The sequence below is a fragment of the Delphinus delphis genome, chromosome 14 (assembly GCF_949987515.2).
Source record: "Delphinus delphis chromosome 14, mDelDel1.2, whole genome shotgun sequence".
Classification (NCBI taxonomy): domain Eukaryota; kingdom Metazoa; phylum Chordata; class Mammalia; order Artiodactyla; family Delphinidae; genus Delphinus; species Delphinus delphis.
In genome coordinates, this window is record NC_082696.1 from 37,999,852 (window position 1) to 38,026,775 (window position 26,924).

The 26,924-nt window shown below is 36.0% G+C and overlaps 1 protein-coding gene and 1 long non-coding RNA gene across 2 annotated transcripts in view; one reads left to right on the forward strand and one right to left on the reverse strand.

Annotated features, from left to right (window-relative positions):
- TRDN (triadin) overlaps positions 1-26,924 on the forward strand; it is a 380,477-nt gene that overhangs the window by 164,980 nt on the left and 188,573 nt on the right. The window contains exons 10-12 of the mRNA XM_069541367.1: positions 7,131-7,208; positions 25,073-25,132; positions 26,211-26,270. Coding sequence (XP_069397468.1) covers positions 7,131-7,208; positions 25,073-25,132; positions 26,211-26,270 — 198 coding nt within the window. The remainder of the gene's footprint in view (positions 1-7,130; positions 7,209-25,072; positions 25,133-26,210; positions 26,271-26,924) is intronic.
- On the reverse strand, positions 551-24,419 carry LOC132437285 (uncharacterized). Its single transcript, XR_009521993.1, has 3 exons — positions 24,285-24,419; positions 3,553-3,613; positions 551-656 (listed from the first exon to the last, which is right to left on the reverse strand). It is a non-coding gene; the product is annotated as an uncharacterized lncRNA (long non-coding RNA).

The window sequence follows — 26,924 nt, forward strand, 5'->3', positions numbered from 1 at the left end:
AAGAAAACTATGAGACTTTTCATCTTAGGAAGTGAATATTTAAAGATCTTCTAAGAGTTATGAGTCATTTATGCCAATAGATAAAATAATTAGCATTTATCTTCACCTTCCAAATAAATATTCAATAAATAGAAAAATGAAATGGAGTGAAAAACCTTTATCTTAAATGCTCTTGAAGCATGACCTTGGTTAGGCCACCTGTCCTTCTAGAGACCATTTTTTTCCACCTGAAACATTAGCGTGTTGGAATAGCTGATTTCAAAGATCTCTTCCACACCCCAAAACTCTATGGGTATGATTCTGTGCATTTATTTTTGTTAAGTCCCAGACATCAGGTATTCTGTCATAATCAAGGTACAAGGATAAATGGAACAATGATATGATCTTGAATTAATCTTATTTCCTTTCTTTAGTTGGCTTTTCCATGGAAGAATTATTTCTACCTTATAAATTGGAGATGAAGAAGAAAACATACTAATACTACCTTTATCACTTTTAATCAAGAGAATGTATGGGCCTTCCCTGGTGGCGCAGTGGTTGAGGGTCCGCCTGCCGATGCAAGGGACACGGGTTCGTGCCCCGGTCCGGGAGGATCCCACATGCTGCGGAGGGGCTGGGCCCGTGGGCCATGGCCGCTGAGCCTGCGCGTCCGGAGCCTGTGCTCCGCAACGGGAGAGGCCACAGCAGTGAGAGGCCCGTGTACCGCAGGAAAAAAAAAAAAAAAAAGAATGTATGAAATATGTATTTGGCAACTATTCCTTCCTTTTCATCAAAGCAAATATGCAAATATATAATAAAACATGGAAATATTAGGGAAGCTTTTTATCAGGATGCCAAGAAACCTTTCCAGTAGAAACATTTTGGCCTGGAGGATGCTCTTTGATCTAAGAACTTGAAGCTTATGGTGTTTTAAACACCCTATAGTAGGGTTGCATAGCCAATTTATACTAAAGAATCCATTTGCTTAAAATTTTTCTAAAATCATGAAAAACATCTTGAAAATTAATTACCAATATGATATATTTTTGCAATAATCCAACAAAGTAACTATGGCTTCAACTTCAGTGTCTTCTATATAAGTCCTCTGGCAAAATTGAAAACTACATAATTCAAGTGACAACAATGACTAAGTAATTAGTCCATAAACAGCATCTAGCTGAGTAAACAGGAAATTTCCTGCCCTTATCTGAGTATTACTTTTCTCATTCATTCCCAGATGCTCAAGCCAAATTGTCAGTCATCCTTGATTTCTTTCCCTCACTTACCATATCAAATTCATTTAAAAATCCTATTGGGTTTGTGTCAAAATGTACTCTGAGTCCATCCACTTATCTATAATTTCTATGTTTTTCATTGCCCATATCTTTAAAACTGCCACCCGTTACTCTAAATAGCATTCCTTATTACCCTTCCTTGATACATTTTTAATAGGATACTGATTTCCATTTTACTTATTTCGTTGATATTTTTTCTCTCTGCCCAGTAGAATCTCAGCTCCACAAAATAGGTGATTTTGTCTATATTGGTCACTGCTATAACTCCATATCCTAGGAAAGTGCCTAGTACTGAGTAGGTACTCATGTACATTTTTTGCGCAAACAACTGAATCTCCACTGCAACCACCTAGACCAAGCTCATGTCATCTCTCACCTGGGTTATTTCAATAGTCACCAATTGATCTTCTGCTGCCTCTCACAAGCTTTCCTCTGCAAACATTGTGTCTCTTCACACAGCAGCCGATGATCTTTTAAAAACCTACATGTCATACTAAAACACTTCAAAAGCTTACTGCTGCCCTTAGAACAAATCCAAACTCACTGGAACAGCCGAGAGTGCTCTAATATGAGCTTGCCTCTGCTTTCCAGCACCAATGACCTTTAAGCAAGCCAGGCTGGCTCCTAACTTGGGCATTTTGACTTGCCTTTCCCTGCCAAGAATCTTTCTATCGGACCTCTTCTGAGGTTTGCTTCTCTGTGTTCAAGTCAAAACTCAAGTGTCTCCCCCTTGGAGACAGAGCCACTTCATACATTACGCACTTGTCCTGCAGTTTGTATACTTACACAAAGGCCCCCTGCTCTTCTCTCCTCCTCAAGACTCGGACTGGAGCTGCAACTGACCAGGGTAAGAGCTGCCTCTTAATTTTGCACTAAGCAAGCCCTCCTGTTCAGACTTTGCCACCTTGGACAGCACATACCCAGAAAGGAGACTTTTTCTAATTCGCACAAATCTTCATAGGTTAGTGGAGTCCTGCTCAGTACTGACCCCATTCTTCCTTTTCTAACCAATTTAGTGTCATCTCTTTCCCACAGTCATTGTCTGCCTCACCACTCTGTTTGATGTCCCTACCTTTCTGAGGTCAGAAATTATCTGTCTTGCTTGTTTATCGCCTGTCTCCCTTCATCTTTAATGTAAGCTCCATAACAACAGGGTCCTTCTTTGTCTTCCCTGTGGTCCCTCACTGATGTCATTTGTACAGTTATGCCCAGGAACACTCACAACAACCCAGCTGGAAGAGACATTACGGTTCTTGTTTTACCTTGAAACAACTGAGACCTCAGTTAAGTGATGATTGCCTGTTTACGTATACCCTTCACAAGATTGAGTACAAGGAATGCAAAGTGGGAGGTATAAAGATGCCTATGACTGGAGTAAAAACCTTGATCCATCCACCCCATACAAACTCCTGAACTTCAGATTCCTAATTCCTCATTTCATAGTCAGATTCGCGAGTCTGGGATTATTATATTAGTGGTGTCTTAGTTTTGTTTTAAATAAATAGGGTGGGAAAGGGAGGAGTGGTTGACGCTCTAAATTCCTCCGGTCCCTTCTCTCCATTTTGTAAGTGGTCCAAAAATCCAAGGGAGAGAAAGAGACACTCAGTAAGGAAACTTGAAGATCAACGTGTCCCTATTTTAATAAGGACGCTAGCACAATTACATGTATCAGCCTAAAATATAAACCGTATTTTCATTTTATTTTAGTATTTGTTCAATGCTAAACTTTGAAAATATTATTCTATATGTTACAAAAAATGTCAGTCTAGGAACCTTGTGCCAATAAATAAAAGTAATACTATTGCTTTAACACACTTGACAATAATTTTCTTACTAAATTCAGATCTTCCCATTTTATGTTCAGTCACAGATTCACAAATGATTTAATGATGCTGACAGAATGAATTGGGATAGGAATTTGTAATTATTCATACTTTTTAATTTTTCAAGATGTAAATGAATTTTAACTCAGCAGTCATTTACTAGAGTGACACCTCTGTCACGAGATCTATGGCCATTCATTGTTTGCAGCACAGGAGGCCTTTCAAAGAGTTTGTAGTCTTCTGGGTGAACTCAGTACCTCTAGGAAAATGCAGTGGAGGCCCAAGGTAAAATAACTTTCATGCATTAGCATAAAAAAACTCCTCAACATTTGTTTCAAGATTTAGTTGCTAGACTTTAGTTGCCTAGAAATGGTTTAGAACGAGGAAATCTCCTTTGATTAAAAACTGGGTAAATTAAACTTTAGTGTAGTGAATTGCTTTTTCCTTCACATTACCTGAATTCTGCTCACAGCCTCCTTCTTGACTTGAGATTCTGAGTCATTCCATTCATCTTTTCTAGCAAAGTAAAGAAAACATCTGTAACTTAGAATATTAGAAGGAATGCACACTGTATACTATCCCCAGTGGAATTTGACTAAACAATCATAACAACTTGGGTGACAAAAAACTCAGAACAGTAAAATATTGGCAGCTTACAAACATGCAATTCAGGTATTATGGAAATAAGCCAACCAAAATCAGTCAAGGAACAAAAAGCCATTCACTATGTTTGAATGTCAGAGGGGTTTTCGGGTAATAGCTTGTAAAATGAAGGGCACCTTTAGAGTTCCAATGTAAGTTTCAACAACCTGAATTCTCCCTTCAGAGAGTAACAATCTTCAGGAATTCCAAAGAAATATGTTCCTAATAAAATGATAAGCCTCTTTCCTGTAAATGAGTTCTGCTATTTCTGTCATGTTTAATTTTATCTGTTGTTATGTCTTTGTTTTCTTACTTCAAAAGTCTGTTTCAAGTCCTCTTGTATAATTAGATGGAATATAAATTGTAAATACATTGTAGGAAAAAGAATATTCTGAGTATTTACTATGTGTTAGATGCTTCATCACTTAATCCTCACAACAGCCCTGAAAACTCTCCTTATTTTATAAAGGCCCATAAGGCTTGGGTACTTCATGAAATTTTCAAATTCACACAGATTGTAAGTGTTGGAGCTGAAACTCTCATATTTATCTATTTGACTACAACCATGTAGTCTTTATACTAAACAACATTGCTATCATTATAAAATTCTATTATTAATGTAACATTATATTCATATAAATTCATAAATTATTATATTCATATAATATTGTATATATTCATTCATATATCAAAATGGTCTCTGATTTCAATAGCATTCTCTAAAGGAAGACTTTTCTGTAAGTCAGTACTGGAGAGTCATGTGTCATTCTCAAGTATGACATGCCTGATTTGTTTTGGTGACCCCTAGCAAAACAATAACTTTTCCTGAGCTAGTAATTCCCCTGCCAGGGCTACCTAGCACTGTCACTATGGAGGCAAATGGACATCTGGCTTTTTCTTTTTCTTGTGGTGTTACTTCCCGACTTCATCCACTGCGTCACCATCATGCAGTTAGCCATTTTAGGGAGTGTAATATCGCTGATTACAGCGAGAGAATTTCTCTACGACTGATTACAGTCGTAGAGAATTTCTGATATAAACTGGATATTTTACTTTATGCTGCAGAAGCACCAGTTTGATCGTTTTAATAGTTCTATGTATTTTGGCATCCAGGCCTTTTTTCCACCAGATACTCTCTGTCCGGAATCCCTCCCTCTATTCCTCCATTCTTTACCTGGGAATCTCCTTTTAGGCCTTTAAATGCGAGAATCTTTCTGTGACATCCCCTCTGTGTATATTATTTCCCATCTTCACACTGTATTATAATGATCTGTCTGTAAGTCTATTTTAGCCATTATATTGGGAACTTCTTATAGGCAGAGTTGGGGTTTAATGGTTCTTCAGTGCTGGGATATAATAAGTGCTCACTAAATTTAAAAAAAATATAAAATAATGACCTCATAGTTCCTCCAGGAAAATATAAGAGTATTTTGTAGTCTAAATTATGAATTATTCCCTGGGGAAAGAATTGAATACATTTAAAAATAAATTCCTATATTGCTTATGAAGACTATGATTATACATCACTACTGTTCAAGAAAGTATTTGACAAGAGAGAAAGCAGTTTAGTTTGAACAGGCAGGATTCCATGAAGATACTTTTGAAAGCCTTAGTATTCAGAAACGATTTATATATATTCATGGTCACTTGTATTTTAAGCTTTAGTTATTTAATTGACTCCTTCCTCAATCTTTTGATAGATTCTCCCTAGGTTTTGCAAACTACAAAATACCATCCTATTTTAGAAACAGTTTTTCAAGAACAGCTCTCAAGAAAGATTTGGGAGTGAATTTCCCCAAGTATACATCCATTTGACTTACAAAGACGGTGGAAACTCAGGGTGGAAGCTCCATGCCTCTGTCTCTCTCCAGCTGCAGAACCCCTTATATGTGATGACCCCTTACATGTGATGACCCTTTGCCTGCCTTAGGAAGTCTGAGAGGAGCTTTCGGCACCTCAAATCCACTTCTTAGGAGCTGAGCACCTGAATCCCTGTTCACTTCAGTTTAAAACTGCAAAAGGAAAATTATACCTACATCCTAAGCATCTTGTAAAAATTAAATGACAATACATCAAAACTGTTTGGGATCGTTCTAGGCACATAGTAAGCAGTATATAAATGTTATCCAGGGAAAAACAATGTGGCTCAAACTCCTTTTTTAGTTTGCCCATCCTTACCTTTGCTTACTGAAAAAGGAAATTCCATGTTGCATTATGTTTCCATCAAATCTTTGCTTTCATGAGGAAAATAATTAATACTAATATGGATGGATACTTTTCTAGGTATATGGCCTGCATGTCATGGAACAATATGCTTTGCTTTTGTGCATACTTGAACATGCTCAAGAATCAACCTGGATGGGTCTAACAGCTAGAAGAAAGTCCTATGATGAGTGGAGACTAACCTCTTCTACTCAGCTTGACGGCCTGGGATTCCTCCCTTCTCGCCACCACAGACGGTGGTGTGTGTGTAACTCAGGTTGCTAATGCACAATTCACCAAAGCAAACTAATTTTGACAAATTATAAAAAAGGAAGACTTCCAGTAAGTAGGCAGGTCTGCTGACATTTGATAATATCTAGTTGTCAGTGAGATTTTAGAAGGTGCGTTGATTCTTGGACTTAAAAGAAACACAGAGCAGGAGTTTATGGAATGAAAATGAATGATAAAACATTTTGTAAGCATTTCATATGAGATCATATGTTAGTTAATGTTTACAGTTCATGGCTGGGATGTTTTTGGTTAATTAAAGAAATCACTTGGGATAAGGAAGTACTCAGAAACGATTGTGGGTTTTTATGGTGCATAATAAGCCCAGAGACTTGAGGCAGGCTTTCAAGTTTCTATAAAACTGAATATATTTTCCCTTTGGCCCATTATTTACTTAACTGCAGGTCATTTATTTCGGCAGGAGAAAATGTACCTGTTCAATATCAAAAGGCCTATGAATTTTAACCTTCTTTCATTCCTTTATTATATCATTTGAGAATTTTTAGCTAAATGAAAAAAATGGTGATTTTTCTATATATTAGGATTCCTCTTAGCTTCTGTGATTTTAGTTTCCATAACTTGAAGTGCATATTGAAAATAAATTGCTTTATTTGATTGCATGTAGGTTTTCCATTAGTGAAGTCCAGTAGATGTATTTGACATTGTGTATACATCTAAGAAAAGAAATATTTTCAGAAATGGCTCTGAAGATAACTGAATCTTTGTATGTATCCACTTAAAGATCTCACCTAATAACAATTTTCTTATTGCATAATAATATGAATTATACTTTGGATTATGAATTATGCATGTTGGGGACAGATCTAGAGCTATTTTAGTTGTGCATATTAAATTTATTAACACTTTTTGTTCAATACCTACTCCTGCATTGTGTGCACAGGACAAAGCCCAGCCATACCACCTCCATTACCAACACAGCAAGCTTCTGGACCCACTTTGGCATCACCAGCTCTTGAAGGCAAGTATTGTATTTTATTTTTCGAAAGATCGTCTCTATTGTAGATAAAATAGAATATAGAGAAACAAAGCAAAATAGCAGTAGCAGCAACCACAAAATCCATATTTTCTCAAATAGTTTTAGTATGTCTAAGCTACAGTTTACTCTTCCAAAAAATTACAATTTGCTCCTTTTTAGAACACCAAAAATTTCCTCCTAAGATTTTATATTGGTGACCATCACCTTCCAGAAGGATGACCTGCTTCATACCCTGGAAATCAAGCCAGAAAGTATAGGGACAAATGGACAAGGATATGCCTTGCAATTCCTGTACATAGAACTCAAGAAAATATCATATGATCATTATCGGGAATCATACACTCATGTAACCTATTCTCTCCTCTATACCTTATTTATCTTCTCTCCCCTAAACCCACTCCCAAATGAATCTCCAATAACTACGAGAAAACGGCTGAGATTTTCAGTTCATCTCATATATCCTCCAAACCCCTCCTATAAAGATGACCCAAGCCCTGTTGATAATTTCTTGTTTCTTAGAAAGATGGTGGTAACTCTGTGCCTTGGAAATAATATAGTGATTAACAGCCTGTGTTCTACAATCAAACAGATCTGGGTCCAAATTCTGGTTCTACCCTTTTCTACCTGGATGACCTTAATGTGATACCTAAACTTTCAGGCTCTTTATTAGTGAAATACTGATACTCATAATACTACCACAGAGAGGTGCTGTAAATGTAGAATAAAACTATAACAATTGCAATTTTTATTATTATATTTGATATTGATGAACTTAGAATTTCTTAAATGTATTTTATTGGCTTAACACAACTGTCCCCAAAGAATAGTTTGTAGATCACCAGCATTAAAATCAATTGTAAAGCTTGTTTAGAAAATGCATATTCCTGCCACATCTTAGATCTAGTGAGTCAGATCTGGCAATTCAGAGAGGAAAATTTATATTTTTAACAAACTCTTTAGTTGACCCTTGTACACATTAAATGTTAAGAAACTTTGATTTATATTTATGTGTAAAAATTATTACAAATCCAACCGTTTTACACCAAACATCTGAATTTGGTAGCCTGCTTCAAATAGTTTATTTATTTATAAATTAAATCTGAATGCCTTGGTAAGAGATGCATTGTCTCATTGACCACAGACCCAACAATTGATTGGCTATACGTTTATATTTTGGGCAATACATTTATTTATATTACAGTCAGCAGCCAGGGAAGGATTTTAGAAGCTGAGCAGGTGAAGTTTTTCTAAGTTTATGTTATAATACCAGCATGTTCTATCTACTTTTCTGGCCAGATCCTGACCAAATTATGCCTGTGGCTGTGCTCTCTTCAACTCATATTTATTTAGAATATTATTATGTTGGCTTTACTTATATGCATTTCACATTTGACATTTCAAAACGCTTTGAAGTAGACATTATTAATGATTAGAAAATCTAAGCTTGCAGTTTTTTTTTGCTAAATTAGTGAACAGCAGGACTGGGATTCTAGCCCTGAATTTCTAGTTCTATACCCAGAGATCCTTCTATCATATTACTGTGCAGACTTTGGAGTTAGAGGATTCTAACTTCATGTCTTCTGAGACATCAGCAACTTTGGTAAAATGAAGACATGACATTTTGTGCTTTAGATTCCATGCAGTTCTGTGATAGAAATATCGTGTTCTGATGTCAGTCAAGAGTACGCTAGCAATGTTTATCAAAATCTAATGTGCACACAAATAACCTGGGGATCTCTGACAATGCAGATTCTGATTTGGTTGGTCAAGGGTAGGGCCTTAGATTCTTCATTTTTACCCAGTTCCCAAGTGTTGCTGCTGCTACTGGTCCAGGAACTCATCTGTATAGTAAATCCCTAGTGATTTAGGAGGAAGGTGGAGAGCAATTGAATAATCCTAAAAATACTTTCAATTTAGTATTAGTTACCTAAATGACCTATTGTTGGCCAAATGTCCTTCAGAATGACTGGAATGACACACATGGAGAAATTCTGACTGCTAGTTGTCTGGGAAAAAGCAAAAGGTTTCAAGCCACATACCTAACTAAGCATTGTAGAAAGGCTCAAAAGAGAGCAAGAGAAATACCACTGGGAATTGGGGGAAAGGTTACATTATACTTGTAAATTGTAATAACCTATTATGTAGTATGTAAAATATTTTGATTTGGTCAGCTACAAATTGAATGAATTAGCAGTTGCAAGTTTCAAATAAAAATCCCATACAATCTGCAAGTTAGTACTGTGTCAATACCAATCTGAAGAAAAGAATTTGTTTGGTTATTAGAGACCATGATTTAATGAAAAGTTCACGTACTGTCTCGCTCCAAGAGTCCAAATCAACAATGCTTCTTGAATATTTAAAGAACAGTCCAGATATAGTCCAAGGTTTGAAACTTTCGTCTCCCATCCGAGTCAGCTAAAGACACATTTATTTGCCCCACACGGGTCTTTTATTTATTGATTTTTGAATGTGATCATCTTAGATAGGGTGAGCTTCCCACTGTCTCCATTGGCTTTCACCCCTCCTTCTCCCATTCACTCACTTGGGTCCAGACTTACTTCGTGTGTGTGACAATTATGTAAAGACAGTTTCTTCTTAACATAATAATTTCTTAAATTCCTGATCAACCTTGGTGTCTTAGTCTGCAAGGGCTGCCATAGTAAAATACTACAGACTGGATGGCTTGAACAACAGAAGTTGATTTTCTTACAGTTCTGGAGGCTGGGAGTCTCAGCTCAGGGTGCCAACATGATTAGGTTCTAGTGAGATCATTTCCTGGCTTGTATATGGCCACCTTCTTGCTGTGTCCTCGTATAGCAGAGAGAGCACTCTGGTGTCTCTTCCTCTTCTCAGTAGAACACCAGTTCTATTGGATCGGGACTCCACCCTTATGATCTCATTTAAGTTTAATCATCTTCTAATCCAGTTACATGGGGGTTAGGGCTTCAACATATGAATTTTGGAAGGACACAATTCAGTCCATAGCACTTGGTAACCTCTAAGCTTAGTTAATGTATAAGTAAAGCAACTTAAATATTTACCTCATATAATTTGTTTAGTTTAATAAGCTGTTTAAATATTTCTTTTCCAGTAATCAATGATTTTGCCTTTTTCATTTCTGTGATACCTGATTTTCCAACACCATAAATTCCCAACTTGCATCATCTTCTGTACATGCTTATAATTGATGAGTTAAATATTTAAAAAATTTTAGTATTAGTTACCTATTTTTCTTAACTGAACTCACATATCACTGAGCTTATACTGAAGGTAATAAGCTTCAAAAACTCTAAGTACTCTCATTATTGACTACCGACGTGTATCATTTATCTAGCTAGTAAGTAAATGACTTGGAAAAACTTTATAGTCGGAGAGAGAGAGGGAGAGATCAGAGTTATATTTCTTTTAGCATTTGGACTATAATAGCTTATGTGACTTGAGATAATTAGACAAAAAACTGACAAGTGACCATCTCACTGCCCAAATATTCACAGAACAAGAGATAGCCTATAAATAATAGTGTCACCTTTAAGTTTCATCAGATTTTAATTCTGTTGTTGTTGTGAGACAGACATAAATCAGGGAGCTCCAATTCCCCAATTTGAGGCAGATTTTGATAGATTATTCAAATATTTGACCCTAGTTTACCTCCTGGAAGAGATTCATAAAGCACCCTGTAGCAAATGTTTTGCCTATCAGTCTGTCACTTGGAAAAGAATGTGTCATTTGTTAAGTGGGACCCTTAGGTTCTATTGTTAATATTTAAAGAGCAGTTTTATTTACATTTCATCCTGGAGCCCAACACTACAGTTTAAGTAAATAACCTAACAGTGTTGCAGGATTACAAGGCTTTTGTCAGTAGTATCCACTTTTTATCTGCAGAAAGACACAGTCTGCCCTGAGAGTGCTGGTACTAAGCAGCTTCCCAAGGAGTCCACGTTATCAGGCAATGCTGAGATCATGGGCTTTGTCAGGGCTTGCAGATGTGCTGCCTGTGCCTTCATTAACATAATTGATTAGGAACTAGGACATATTTAGTATTAATCAAGCTGTTTTTAGTGAGGCTGATTATGCACAGTCCTTGATGCACTATTTTAGTCTGGAACTTCCTTAGGACCAAGTTGCAAGAAAATGGCATTATGTAAAAAGGAACTTACATGTGGCACTAACTTATGCCCTTTGATTTGAGGAATACAGTTATAACAGGTCAAAATGTGGGAACTTAAATGTATTTTGCATTTTAATGTTTTGAAGAAAAGGAGAGCTTATATATAGACTAGATTATTAAGTTTGCTCACAGGAGATTGGAAACAATTTAGGATTTTATCAGCATAAATCTAAAAAAAACATGGACTTTGTTATGGGTGAAAGCATTCTACACATCTCTGAAGCCCTTAAAAGCTTCCTTTGTGCTTTCATAGCACTTAAAACAATAAGTTTCTCACAACACTGGCTTCATTCTGTTAAGTATCTGTGCACTTCTTATCTTGGGTCACTTATCTAATGCCTGGAAGTTGTGTCTGGCCTTCCTAGAATTTCACTCCTCTCCGCATACCAGACACTTTGTACACTGTAATGAAATTCTATTGCTTTGAATCTTTGGGTATAAAGACTAATTGTATATTAAATCAGTTGTTTTCTTTGACTCCTACTACTGTATGTTTTAGAATATGTTTGGCGTTTGGCCAGGGAAGTTGGCTACAATAGCATTGAAAAGATCTTGTATAATGACCACCCCAGGCAATCATTTTGGTCATTGTTATCAATTTGCATTTTATTATGGACATAACTTAACTGGAACTAACTTAAATAGAGAGCCACCTTCAATATAATAGTAATTCTTACGATCTTTCACAACAGTGTTAAATTTTGTGACGAATTAATTCTTCTGTCTATTGTGAGCTCTCACTGGTCTTGAAAGGCTTGCAAGTTCCAAAGGCCACTATAGTTATCCATATATTCCACAAATGAGACAGATCTATGCCCCCTTCATCAAATGGTGCCTTATTATATTCACATCACAGGTGGTTTCAACCCTTAGCGTGAGAGCCCGTTTATCAGCAAATGTTTGTCAGAACTGTATTTCTTAGGAGAGATTAGTTCCTGACTGCTCTCCGAGAGTCCTCAGTGATTAAACAAGACAGTTTCAGGCAACATTTTCCATCCCCTCCCCAATCATCAAAAAAGCTGCTTCATTAAATCTTTGTATAAGTACGATTACTGGATATCATCCTGTTGTCCTGTAATCAACAACGCTGGAAAATTTTTCTTTCCTCCTAGTCAACACAACCCCCTCCCCCACTACCAAACACCACATTTTATGTTGTTGATTCCTGAAGAATTAAAGACTTCCATCCACATGTAATTACCGGACGTTTAATGTAAAATGGCCTCACCTCATCTATTGTGGCAAAGATGTGGAAAGAAGAGGTTATGTGATCTCTTATTAGTTATATATCTTATACTTAATTACTTTTAATATTCCATTACAAACATATAGTTGGCATTAATGGAGCCAAATAAAGTAAGGTGAATGAATACTGTATACCCTATCATCTTCTTGAATAAACATGTAACTGGTACTAACTTAGTATTGCAGTCGTGAATAATATAAATGCCATCACCCAACAGTGGGCAAGAGAACTCTAGAGAGAAGACTAAAATCCCAGCTTCCAACTGCAACTTTGACACTAATCAGTTGTATTATCTTTGACAAATCGATTCACTTTTTAGGGCCTCCACTTCTTCACCTGTCAACTGTGGGGACTGAATTTAAATGGTCTTTTCTGCTTTCACACCCAGATATTTCAAGCTTATTTTTTTTCAGGTTGGTGCATTAGTAGTAAGCTACATTAAGAGCAGAGTGAAGACTCCATGGCTTGGCACAGTGTTTAAATAGCTACCACAGGTGTGTGAGGAAGGTATGGCCGTGGCTTAGATAGAGATGTCCCACTTGGGCCAACCAGGCATGTCCCTATGAAATGGATAATACTATGAAGCATTATTTTCTGGAGTTCAAAAGTGCGTGGTACAGATAATAAGGGCTATAAAAGTTAGGAGGAAGATGATATACGTGTGAAGCAAGGCTGTGAGGTGAAATCACAAGATTTGCATTGGGCCATAAAGAGTAAGTTGGTAGGATTTGTGCAGAGGAGAAAGGAGCAATATAGGAAACTTACTACAAGATGATTTCTTACCATAGGGTGCATTCGAGGACAGTGTACTACAGGAGCTAGTAACGTTTTATTTACAGTTCTATTAAACTGAGAACTTTATTGTCTTAGCTCTTCATTGAGACATATCCTGAGAAGCAAAAAGCATAAAATAATAAAATTGAATTTTGGCCCAGGTTCTTATTCCATTAACTCTATGACACAGTTAATCTTGAACTTTAGGGCAATGCAATATTTTTCTTTGTTTTGAGGTGAAATAAACTCATATCTTTGGGCAATTTTTAATGGGATTGACCTTTAGTTATAAATTTTGATAATACAGATAAACCATACTACTTTTAGTACCTATTTTACTTAGAAAGTTGCTATGAGGAGTGAATGAAACAAGGTATATAGCAACTTAGCACAATTAGGTACTCAGCCATTAGCTACTATTATTATCATTATCATTTTTTTAATCAGGAAATTTCTCTTGTATATATAGTAAATCATTAATTTTTATGTTAATTCTTTATTGGTATCTGTAAAGATAATATGGTAATTTCATTTATGACATTAGTCAGTAAACGTGAAACTCTATATAATTTCTTAATATAGGACCCCAGTCATATCCTAAAGAATTTTGTACACACAACTGAATCATTTACACTTCCTCAGAGACTGCGTGAGCCTGCTAAAACAACTGAGCAGAGGGGTAGTATGATTAGATTTGCATTTTAGATCATTGTGTCAGCTATAGAAAGTGTGGATGGTGAGGGGTGGGGCTTGGGGGTTTGGAGACAAGAAAAACTTAGGAGGCTACTGCTCATGGGGGAAAATTATGTGACTTTTCTCTTAAACAATCATATTTAACCCTCAAAACAATTCCAAGCAGTGAATATGATTTATATCATTTTACAGAGAAGATCAGAGGAATCAAGTAAATTGCCCAAGATAACACAGTCCTAACAGTGGTATAACTGAAATTGGAATCCAGGTGTGTCACTCCCAGGATCAGTCTATTCCATTATCGTAGACCAGCAATAAAAGTTAGGGCTGAGCATAATTGCTAAAGTCTTATCTGACCTGGATAAATGAATGGCACTTAAGAATAAGAACAGGTTTGGGGAGATGATAATGAGTTCAGACTTGCTAGGTGCATCAGGGTCCCTGGACCATTCAAAATGGGTGATTAAGAGTATTTAATGAATGTAGTATTTATAATGGTTTGAGCAGAGTTATGGTGAAGCACCCCAAGGCTAGCCAATGCAGGAAGCCTTTACCAGCCCTAGGCCTGAGGAGGCAGGGGAATAGAGTGGTTTATAAACCCCCAAACCTTGTAACTCTAGGACAGAGATGCCCAATCAAAACTATGTCCTTTAGTAGAAGAACACATCATGAACAATCTGTAAAATGATATATATAATATTCTCAGTGAGCGAGGGTGGGTAATTGGAGAATACATGCCCAACTCTCTCTTTTTTTCCTGCTCTATTATCTCTTGATGTTGCTCCCATTGGCCAAACTAACCTGAATCCAGAGGTTGTGTTAATCCTTGGTTAACACAATCCATAAAGGTCAGGGTGGATATTGGACCTGGAGAGAAAATGAAGACCCTGCCACATGTCAGGCAGCATGTTGAGTGGGATTCACACAAGTGGTCATCTCCAGCAGACAACTGAAGATAGAAGTCTGGAGTTCACAAATGAGAGAGATGCAGAGGCTGAAGTCATAAGCTTATTCCAAGCATAGCATTTCCTGAAGTATGTTATGGGGAATTCTAGTTCTATGATATTGTTAGTGAAAAAAATTTATAACATAATACTTTGGGTCCACATCATATTTTCTTTTTGGACAGTCACAATGTACACAAGTATGTTAAAAGAGCCGTGAAATTCTTGTCAGAAAACTGTTTAATTCTTTTTAAACTCAGTGGTCACAGAAACATTTCTCTTCCCAGTAATACTTATTGAGCTCCCAAGGAACAATTGATCTTAAAAATACCCTGTATCATACAAATCTTAGTTTTGGATATAACTGAATGGCAGGTCAGTCATAAGTGTGAGTGAGGTTTAGTGCCTCCAAGAAGGAAAATGTGGGGAACAACATTGTTTTAGTCAGAGTTCTCCAGAGGAACAGAGCCAATATGTTGTATGTACACACACACATACACGTGTGCACACACACACACACACACAGCGGGGAGGGGAGGAGGGGGCAGGGAGAGAGAGAGAGTTATTTGAAGGAATTGGTTCACATGATCATGTGATTTTGAGGGCTGGCAAGTCTGAAATCTATAGGGCGTGCCAGAGGCTGGAGACTCAGGGAAGAGTTGATACTGTATTCTCAAGTCCAAAGGCAGGCTAGAGGCAGAATTCCTTGTTCCTTAGAGGACCTCAGTCTTTTTTCTTAATGCCTTCAACTGATTGGTAATCTACTTTAGTCAGAGTCTACTGATTTAAATGTTAATCACATCTAAAAACTACCTTATAGCAACATCTAGACTGGTCTTTGACCAAGTGACTGTTACTATGGCCTAGTCAAATTAACCGTCACAAACACCATCAGAAGACAGACTAGAAAACCAAGGATGAAAAGATGAGGGAGGAAAGGGAACAACAGGGCCAAGAGCCCCAGGGAGAAGGATAAGACAAAACTGGCCAGAAACCTTTCGGCTTGTCAATTAGAAGATCATGGTGACCTACTTCTGCCTCTAAGTTTTCTCTCTGCCACATATAAATGAGGGTATAGCAATCAGGAGTTCTGAACTAAAGATTCAATTGTTCATATTAGTTTTTTAACCTCTCTGAGACTCAGCTTCTTCAACTGTGAAGTTATATTTTTTGAAATAAATGATCTCAAAAGTTTGTTCCACCTCCAAAATTTTATCATGCTCGAGGCTTTTATTTCACTCATTTTTCCCCTCTACATATTTATTTCATTTCCTTTGGGGCTAATCACTACTTCTAGGGGAAAAATGAATCCTCTATTTTAGAGTCTTGAAATATTTCCAATATTTTGTTGTTTTTAAACTTTTTATTTTCAAATAATTTTAGATTTACAGAAGAGTTGTAAAGATAATATATAGAGTTCTAATACACTCTTCAGCAAGCTTCCTCTAATGTTAGGATTTTATAAAACCATGATTCACCTACCAAGACTAAGAGATTAACTTTGGTACACTAGTAACTAAACTACAAACTGTATTTAACTTTCACCTTTCAGTGATTTGTAAAAGTGTTTTTTTAATTATTTCTTACATGTGTGATGAGGACACAAATATTAACATAAATATTCACAGCTTTTCTCCTCCACTTTATTGCCTAAGGAATATTCTAGGTATGCCTGGTCAGCTCCTGAGTGTTTATGTTCTGCTCAGGACTCAGGATATGCTGGGTGAGCCAAAAAATTGGAAGGGGCTCAAATAATTAATTAATTCATGTTTGAATAGGAAGGGTTATTACCCAGAAGAAAATATAAGATATAGACAGTGAGAAAAAAGGTCAAGAGAAGGGAATAGGAGAGTCAGCATGGGCTGAAGTAAGTTTTTAGCGTGCCCTTGGGAGAGAGAAGCTTTTGGGAGGAAATGCTGTGATGGATTGGGAAGCTCCAGTAAGGAGAGAACCTTTAGAACATTTTGCTTTGGGTCATACAACATTAGCTATTTGAGAGACTTCAAAAAAGATTTAAACTTATCTTCAAACCTCCCTGGAATTTTAGACTCTCATTTCTTTTGATTGCAGCAATGTGCAGAGCTAGGCATGAGGTAACTCAGCTCTGTTGGGGGTAATAAATATGTTAGAACAAGGGTCATTCAGCTTAGAATCATGGAAAAGTAGATAAGTCTTAACAACTGACTGTTGAGAAATTAGGGGGAAAAAAGAAACACAAAGACAAAAAGGTGGAAAAGTGTCAAGAAAAAGGAAAATGTAAAGAAATACATTCCACAGATTATGAAATATAAATGCATTTTAGTAGACATTAAATATATTTCATTAGAAACTTGCATCTCCAAACTTAGAACTTTTCTCTCTTGTTATAATAGTGTCGATTTTCCATTATTGATTAAAAATAGTTTTGGGGGAAATCATTAGCTTTTTCCCATAAGAGAAAGAAGTTTTGTTTTTCTTCCCCTATACATCTGACAGTATGGCGAGGGATGTCTGTCTGATTTGACTGTCTAGTTGCAATAAATTTTTATTCTGGAGATCAAGGGATGACAACCAAGAATCAGGGAAGGGTAAGGAGCTTTTTGTTGATCAGGGCCAGCTTCCTTCTTAAGAGATCTTTCATAACTTTCATGCTGGTATTAAAAATTAGGGTTTTTTTCCCCTACATTTTGACAAAAGAGAAAGTTAGGGATGAGAAGTTTTGTGAATAAGAGTGAATGTGATTTTTAATAGCTTTCTTATTATGAAATTCTAGTTGGAACCCTCTTGTGCCAGCAAACTTTTCTCCTGAAGTATTTTATAAGAAAGAACCAGGTCCCTCCAAAGCTCTAGTTTACAAGTACCAGTTTTTCTTTATAAAACATTTATTTGCTATTTGTGTCAGCTTGACCTAAATGTTTCTATTATATAAGTTTATTAGAATTCCCAATGAAATTATTCATCCTCTCTAGAACCGATGAGAAAAGTGGCTACATCTTTAAAGCCAGATCTGTTTTATCCAAATGGAGTAAGGGGTCTTGGCAATTGTTCACATAATAAACAGTGACAGATACTTGTTTCAATTATGTGAGAATTTTGTGTAAAAATTTTTAATCTAGTAGAATAGACCTTATACTAGGAAGAAGACAAAAATTGTGTTAATGGTTTGGTATAATTTATGAAAGATGAGGGAATTTATGTAGTCCATCATTTGAAATAAACCTGAATTCAATATATTAAAACAATTACAACTAGAAAAGTTGTACTCTTTGAATGGGCATTTATTTCCTTTATGAATATTGATATCTATTGGGCATATTTTTAAGATAAAAGCCTTCAATTAAGAATCAGACTTATAAATGTGCCCAATATACCAGTAACTTTGGGTAATTGAGTCTTTCTAATTTGTTTAGTAACTCAAACCCTAAATTCTCAAAGACCTGTTATAAAAATAGCCATATCTTTGAAATGATAGTTTAGAGTAATGTATATTTTGATTTTGAATGATAACCAACTTTTTCCCTAAATATCAATAATTTAGTCACAAAAAGGAAAGGCTCAATTTTCTGATGTTTCTATTCATTCTTGACATTTTAAATGCAACAAAGTACTTTTGCAATTCATTTCCAACTACAGAGAAATGTAGAAAAAGCATATAGATAAAAATATGAAAAAAGTAATTATATGTAAATAATATGACTTTGAAAATGAACAGCTATTAGAAATGAATCTTATATTTATATTTTCCTTACCCTTGTAGAAAGACTCATTAGAAAAGTTTACAATAAAAGATCTTGAGCAAGCAATGGTTCTGCATAAAAAGTAAATTTTACTAGTGTTAGAAGAGTTTTTAGAAAATCTCCAAATGGCTGCAGCACCCAAAAAAGAAAAAATCCAAGAAAAACAAAATACAAAATGCTCTCTTTGGAGCTATGCAGAGATGAGTTGTGTGGATGGAGAGCTTCTCACTTGAGCGTAAAGGTCAATAAACTTTAATTGAGCATTTGCTTTCTGAAATGTAAAAGCACTGAGAGGAAAAATAAATACCAGAAAGAAAAAGAAGAGCTGTGGCCACCTTCATTTATATAAACTTAATCCATTCAAAAGTAATGCAGTCACTTATCTAAAAAGCTTTTATCATTTTTGAAAGGTTTGGGAGAAATCTACCTTATCCACTTTAAATATGAAGTTTAATTAACATAAGAAACTTTTTTTGCAATTTGAAATGTATCAAATAATCTTTCTCTTTGCATTCCCTTTTGCATACTAAATTCAGAAACAGAAAAAAATTGTCGTTATATCAGAGAACTTTGGCTTGAGAGAGCTGAAAGATAAGTGTCACAAAGAGAGGGTAGAAAATGGCACTTTTCTGTCTGTGCCTCAGTTCGTTTGCAATTTTTTGTTAGAATAAGTCTACCTCAAACTTCTTATTCCATGTTGTAGAGGAAAGATCAGAGTTTGCAGTGATCCTTAGTTTTAAATCCTTGTCTGTCACTTATGTGATTTGTGAAGTTGAGCAAGTTACTCATCTTTCCTGAGCCCATTTTCTCATGGGTTGAAGGATGTGTTGACTTTTATCTCAGAACTAAGTATATACTAATGCTTGTAAGGTCATGTGCTGTATTCTGTTAATAACATTCTATTACAGTATAATTTCCTATCACCTTAAAATCAGTGTGATTAAACCAAAACTAATACATTTTTTTTCTGCCTTGCTCTGAGCACATAAAATAACTATTGAGATCACTTCTCCACAATCTTTTTTGAAACTTAAAGAACTGTATGTAGTCTGGTATCTTGAAAACGTTTGGATTTACACTGATTAGCTCTGGAGTTCTTTGGGACATTTACTTCATGAATGGTATTGTATCACTAAGAGTTGTCAGCCTTTATCTGCAGGACAGGACTGGGCACTCAGCAGGCACCTCAGTCCCTCCAGCCAGCATTGATAGTAACACTTGACATACTCAGTTCAGAATTCACATACCATTTTTCCCTGGAGCAGCTCTCACACTTTTTGCTCTTGGGTTTGGGCCTCTGCTGTCTCCCTTAGACTCCGACTTTAATGTCCCTAAGTCCATATTGTAATTGTAAACTTTATCCCTTCTTAGTCTCATACCTAAAATTCCTGGAAGGAATAGTTTAAAACTCTAGACCCTGGCAAAGGGTTTGACATAAGGTTAAATAAACATGTGTTGATTAAGTGAATAAATTGTTTATGTAAAAGTCTCTGGGAAGTCAGTGGAAGATGCTCTACAAGTTCTGGTTGTGAATTTTTTGTTGTTAGTAGCTAATAATGAGAAGAGCTGACTTCTAAGAATAATTCAGCATTCCCTAAAGGAAAAGTCAAGGCAAAGACTGGATTCAGGTTCTGAAAAACCAGTTTAGTTATGCCAGATAACTCAAGTGAAGTCCTTGAAGAGCTTTGCTGTTGTAGCAACGTAAGCACAATGTAAACTGAGGTACTCCCACCATGTTTCTATAATGTTACATTCTTTCAAGAGTCCCAAATAAAATTTAGAGGAAATTTTTGGGAAAAAAGAGGAAAACATGAAGAAGGATATTTGTACTGAATCCTTTTACTTTCTTAGTCTTCTTCATCGCAGTGTGATCAAAAAATCCAGTGGGGTACTTGGCTCCAACCAGTCAGCAACAGCCAAAGTTCCTCTTAAAACGTAATTTATCACAGTATAGTTACTCTGCTTGAAACCTCTCAGCAGCCTCCTACCTTACTCACAACAAAATGGAAAATTCATATCATGAACAAGAGTTTGTGTGATTGGCCCCTGCTACATCACTGGCCACCCCTCTTCTCACTCTCCTCCTGCATCCTCCGCTCCAGCCGCTCTGGTCTCCATGCTCTGCTTTGAATATAGCTCGAACGCTTCTCTTTCAAGGTCTTGGCAGATACTTTTCCTCTGCAGGAGAAGTCTTCTCCTCAATAGCCAAAACTCTTCTACTTTTTTTCAAGAACCTTTTCAAATGGTACTCATTCAGAAAGGCTTACTCCCGTTCCACCTTAAAAGAAAAAGCCACTTCTGATCTGCTCCCGCATGCTCTAATCCACTAAACCAAGCTTTATTTTTTCTGACCCTTATTATCACTTGACATTATATACACATATATATGTATTCATATATCCATGTGTGCATATAAACATATTCATTTTTAAGGCTTAAAAATGGACTTTTCTCTAGCTTTAAAATTCTTTAAGCCATAGCAAAGCCAGAGAGTGTACAACAGCTATTTACAGATTTAAAGCTTTTTACGTTAACTGTTCTCAGAAAAATTAGGAAATAAATACTTCATTTGGGGAATAAAGGCATAGACAGGTGAAGAGGGACTTAACTACATTCTACTCATTCCCCTGACTTTTGTGGTTGAAGACAGAAGATTCCCTTACAGTTGCATTAGGCAAAAACTACTAATTATAGCAAAACTGAAACCGGAATCCACTTCATTCCAGCACAGTGCCCCTTCATAAACATGTTAATGCCTACTTGAGTACTTTTTTCTTAAAGTTTCACAATATAAAATATTCCTGATACAGCCTCCCTCAACACAGAAAAATAAGAATTAATGTGCATTTACTCAGATTAATAAATGTCACACTTAGAAAAATTACTGAAGAGTACATGTAGGCAGATTTTGATTGTTTCTAAAATATAGTAATAGCTAGTTATTGCTATCATTATTTTTTTTGAACATCCACTTTGGTCCGGGCACTTTTGCTCAGTTTCTTCACAATAATCCGGCAAGGTAGATTTTACTATTGCATTTTTTAAAAGAGGTAAATGAAATTCAGTGTGTCACAGCACATTGCCAATGTCACAACCAGAAGGGGTTAGAGACAGAATTCAGACCAAGGTCACCCATGCTAGCACCAGTGCTTTCTCTCTTGCTCCATTCCCCTCTGTAGATAACAATGGAGAACTCTGATAATCATTGGTGTAATTGAACTTATCTGTTTATGTGAAATTTTCCATGATCATACTGTGACTGGGGTTCCAGGCCAGCTTCTGCCACTCTTTACAAACAAGGTGACAGTGACGAGGTGTGCTAGAATGAGTTGTTATGAAGGGAACCTGACTGGGACCAAGAATACATCAACCCTGGCCAGAGTGAGTTAGAAGAAAAGCATGTAAATTTTGGATAATCTGTACAGTAGAAAGGCAAAAAGGGAAGGAACAAACATAAGATGAAAATGAAGCATTTGCATTTGTTTGCTCGGTTTGCTAGGAACAGGCATCTTCAAAAGCTTAACAATTATAATTAACTATTGTGGATTCTCTGGCTTTGAGATGGCATAAAAACATTTAAAAGCAAGAGAAAAGCCCATTGTAAGGGCTTAGAAAGTAAAAAGTAAGTCATTTAATTTTTCTTTCATCTGATGTTAATTTATGCAGAAGCTAATAACATATTTGTGGCTCAGAGCTGCTCATTGTGGAGAGGATTTCTCTCTCAGCCAGCCCTTCCTGTGATCCCTGCCAGATAGAGCCGTCATTTCCGGGCTTATGACACTTTTCTCAGAGAAAGGCAGTATGCTGATAAGTTCACACTCTATAGACACACTTAATTGTGAACCCTCTGAAAATCAATGATATAAAATGTCCTAACTCTTCTCTAGCTGTTACTAACAAAACAGCAAACAAATTGGAGGAGAGGATGAGGAGGAAATTGGATATGTGGGTGCACAGTCAAGTGGAAAGGGAGGAGTATTGTTGACTGTTGAAGGAGAAAAAAGTCAAGGGAAGGAGAGTTTTCATATAAGAAACATGGGTTACTTTTATATCCAAGTAGGATATAATTAAATTGTTGTGCCTTATATAAATGAAAAGCTTAATTTCACTGCTGCCAAATCACCTAAAGAATAGACAGTCGTGCTTGAAGAAATGCATGAATCTTCAGAAGTTGATGTTTTAAAATGAATTAACCACGAATAAAGTAAGTCCCATAATGACGGCTTAAAAGTCTAATTCATAAAAATGTTATTAAAGTACATTATTTATACCTGCTTTTTGTGGATTTCTGTTCTTATTCATAACTCCTTCAGTGTATGGCCATAATCACAGGCAGAGTGTATAATGGAAGCATTAATCAGTCTGAACTAAGGCAAGAATACTGTATCACCACAATAAAGTCCCAGCTATATTAATATAAAGGGTAGAATTTATTACACAAGACAATTCTCTTTTTAAAAAATGAAAAGAATGTCTTCCATCTTCTGGCCTCAAATACCTACTTTCCTTCTGAAGTTTAATATAAGATTAACTAATTGGCACGAACTTTTAAATGAAATATTTATTCATCTACATTATGAAACTTAGAGACTCGGATACTAAGTTGGATACTAAGTTGTGATCTTATCGTGGCTAAGGCATTGATTTTTAATATAGGCTAAGAAATATTTACAATTAATCTGTATTTTAATTAACTCCTTTCCTAGCACATGACATCAGATGGTGATGTTTAGCAAATGCCAATTCAACTGTCTGGCATATGCATTTATTTAGATAAGATGGAAAAGTCCTTGCTACATAAAATTTCTCCCACAGAAGCTGAAAGTAATGATACTTAAATCAAAAGTATCTTTATTCAGAATTTTAAAGACGTTTTCCATATTTAATATGTATAAACCTTTAGGAAAAGGCAAAGTAGAATTCCATTTGTTTATTTCTAACTCTAGAACTATCAAAATCTGACTTCTTGACTTTCTATTTCTGACTGGATGAGCTGTAAAGGTACACAGAGTGTGAAAGGTAAAGGACAGAGTGTGAATATATTTCTCCCTACAACAGTAACTTATCTCTAGGAGTCATGAAAAGAGGTTCTTTGTAAATTATACTTCTGACACTGCAAGAAAGTGTTGGCTTTGATCTCATAGGTAAAAAATCTCTATACCTAAGGGAATGAATTAATTCCTATATTTAATAAGATGCCATCGTTAGTAGGCAACTTAAGCATTGATACTAGAAGTACACATTGAATTTCTTCAGCATAGTAACAATCTCATAATAGTTCTGGGTAATGAACATCTTTGAATGCCTGGCATTTTATACTTGAGTGGGAGAGACAAATGGCAAAGAAAAAAGTATTTCATATATAAGGTAAATCGCATTACTAACTGAAGATAAATATCAGTCAGTTTCCAACATTAACTGTGCTTGTAGCTGCCTCAAACCTAACAGTACTGAATATTCCATTTCAACAACTGTGTACTTCTACGTGACTTTGTTTTTTAAAATGAGAACACTTACCAGAAAAATGTCCGGGGATGTCTAGTTGTTACATGGCTATTGCTGGGCAGCATTTGAAGTTCCCTCTGCCCCTCAGACCAAGGTTTTCTTAGATCTCTGAAACAGAAATCTTCCATAAAGAAGTCTAGAGGTACCACAAACTGTCAAACTGTTCTATGTGTCATCCAGACTTAACAGCAACCTCTGGGTGCAAATATAGTCTGAGCACGCTGGTTGATATGGCCACTCAGAAAGGGCAGTGGAAGTTATGTCCCCAATATGGTGCCAGATAAATGTCACCAGAATCCAAATGTCTGTCGACAAGAGGCAGATCTGAAAAACAGTTAAATCAAAATAGATATTGTTAATGGCCTAATGTATTATTTCTAATGAAACTGAACATATGAAAAGGAAACAAAAAATAATTCTTTTAGCTTACCTGCAGCATTGTTTCTCAGAAATTATATTTTAATTTTCAACATTAATATCTTACTTTAGACAAACGTTTGGTTCAGAAAGCTCGAACTATCTTGTTCATTTTTTGTAAACAGTATTAGCAGCCCACAATTTTATGCACTTACTGTGAGCCAGGCACTGTGCAGAATGCTTTGAAAACATATCTAACTTTGAAGGAAGTACTGTTACTTTACAAATGAAGAAAATAAGGCTTAGTGAGATTAAATCACTTGCTCACAGTCACAAAACTATCTGGAGGCAGAATTGACTTTAATGGTAATCCTTCATTCAAAACTTCATTTTCCTTTTGTACTAAATTTTCCTAAAGGAAATATTTTAAATTTCTTCTCTAGAAAAAGAAGAAGAAAAGAAGAAAGCTGAGAATAAAGTGACTTCTGAAACAAAAAAGAAAGGTAAGGAATTTAAAAGCTAACACATAAATTAATTAGTATCCATTTGTAATATTACTGGTAAAGCTACTGTTTTCTAGGAAAGAAATCCCCTTAACAATTTTACTGTCATTGTTACTAACAAATTTATATTTATATATTTATAAATATATTATATTTATATATTTAATTTGTTTGTTAGTATTCCAAAAAAGTAGAGATTGATAAATTTTTAAAAGAAGACTCAAGCCTAAACACTTTAAAAATTTGTTACTGATTATTTTTTTTCTTTCTTAGGAGTGGTGCTCAATTCTACTTCACTACTTTACTTGATTACATATATGAATATGAAGTTTACTATCCAATTAATTTAGTTTAATAAAATTGTCTATCAAAAGAGCAAATTATTGGGCTTCCCTGGTGGCACAGTGGTTGAGAGTCCGCCTGCTGATGCAGGGGACACGGATTCGTGCCCTGATCCGGGAAGATCCCACATGCCGCGGAGCGGCTGGGCCCGTGAACCATGGCCGCTGAGCCTGCGTGTCCGTAGCCTGTGCTCCGCAACAGGAGAGGCCACAACAGTGGGAGCCCCGCGTACCACAAAAAATAAATAAATAAATAAAATAAATTATTGAATGTATGGGAAAGAAAGTAGTTAGTTGGTTTGCTATGTTTTGTTCTTTTTTGAATGGTTATTTTCAAATAGCACATCTGAAGTCCCAAATGAGCCCAAGAGATTTCTCAGCTTCTGACATGCTTGCAGTGGCCTGATAGCCCAGGGAACATTCAATATATTCCTTTTAATGTCCTTTAGAAAAACTATTGAATTGTATCATAATTAACAATGCCATCTAATGTTCATACTGTCATGAATTTTTTTTTTTTTTTTACCTTAGCAAAAATTTGCTCGTTCCCTGAAGGGATAGCACACCAAAACCAATGTTCTGCTACAAAGGTGCTAGTTCACTCATATTTGACATGACTATGACTCTAATGTAGAATCACTCTATACAAGGTGAATTGGATGTTAATGGCAGTAAAATGTGCCCTGAAATATATGATAATTAAACAGATGTTTATAATTTTCTCATTTTACTACCAGAAAAAGAAGATGTCAAAATGAAAACTGAGAAGGAAACTGCCATGGATGTAAAGAAAAAAGGTATTGTACTTCCTTTGCTTCCTTAGTCAGATTATGTTCAGGATGTTTGTTAATAAAGGAATCTTGGGGCAATGTAAACAAATTGAATATAGGTACTTAAGTCTGTCCATGTCCAGGCTGTCAAAGCAAAACTTGAACTAGACAAAGTTAAACACGCAAGGCAGACTTTATTCAAGGCTATTGCAATAGGGGAGAGAGACCAGAACTCATTCTGAACTCAATTTCACTGAAACAAAAAGCAGAAGAGTTTTTAAGATCTGGAAAGGGGTGGGAGGATTGTAGGCCATCTGTGTTTGCTGATTGGCCTTACTCAAAAGAAGAGAAAACTTTCTCTTATTTTCATGTCAAGAGTGTAGTTTTACAACTTGGAGCAAGGCACCCAAGGGAGTTAGGTTCCTACCCTCCCACAGAAACTGGGAGATAGAAGTACTCTCTTTCTTGATGATTACATTTCAAAGGGGCGGCTCCCAGGCCTCTGAGAAAGGCACACATGGGTTGTAAAACTGGCAGGAGGCTTTTAAGAAAATTTATATCTTGAAAGATCAGAGAGAGAATTTACAAGTACAAGTTTTCTAAAGTAAATGCTCTAAGAAAAGGGAGATCAGGAGCCAAAGGACAAGAAGATGCCTGTCTAAGTTTGGTGAAGGTGAAGAG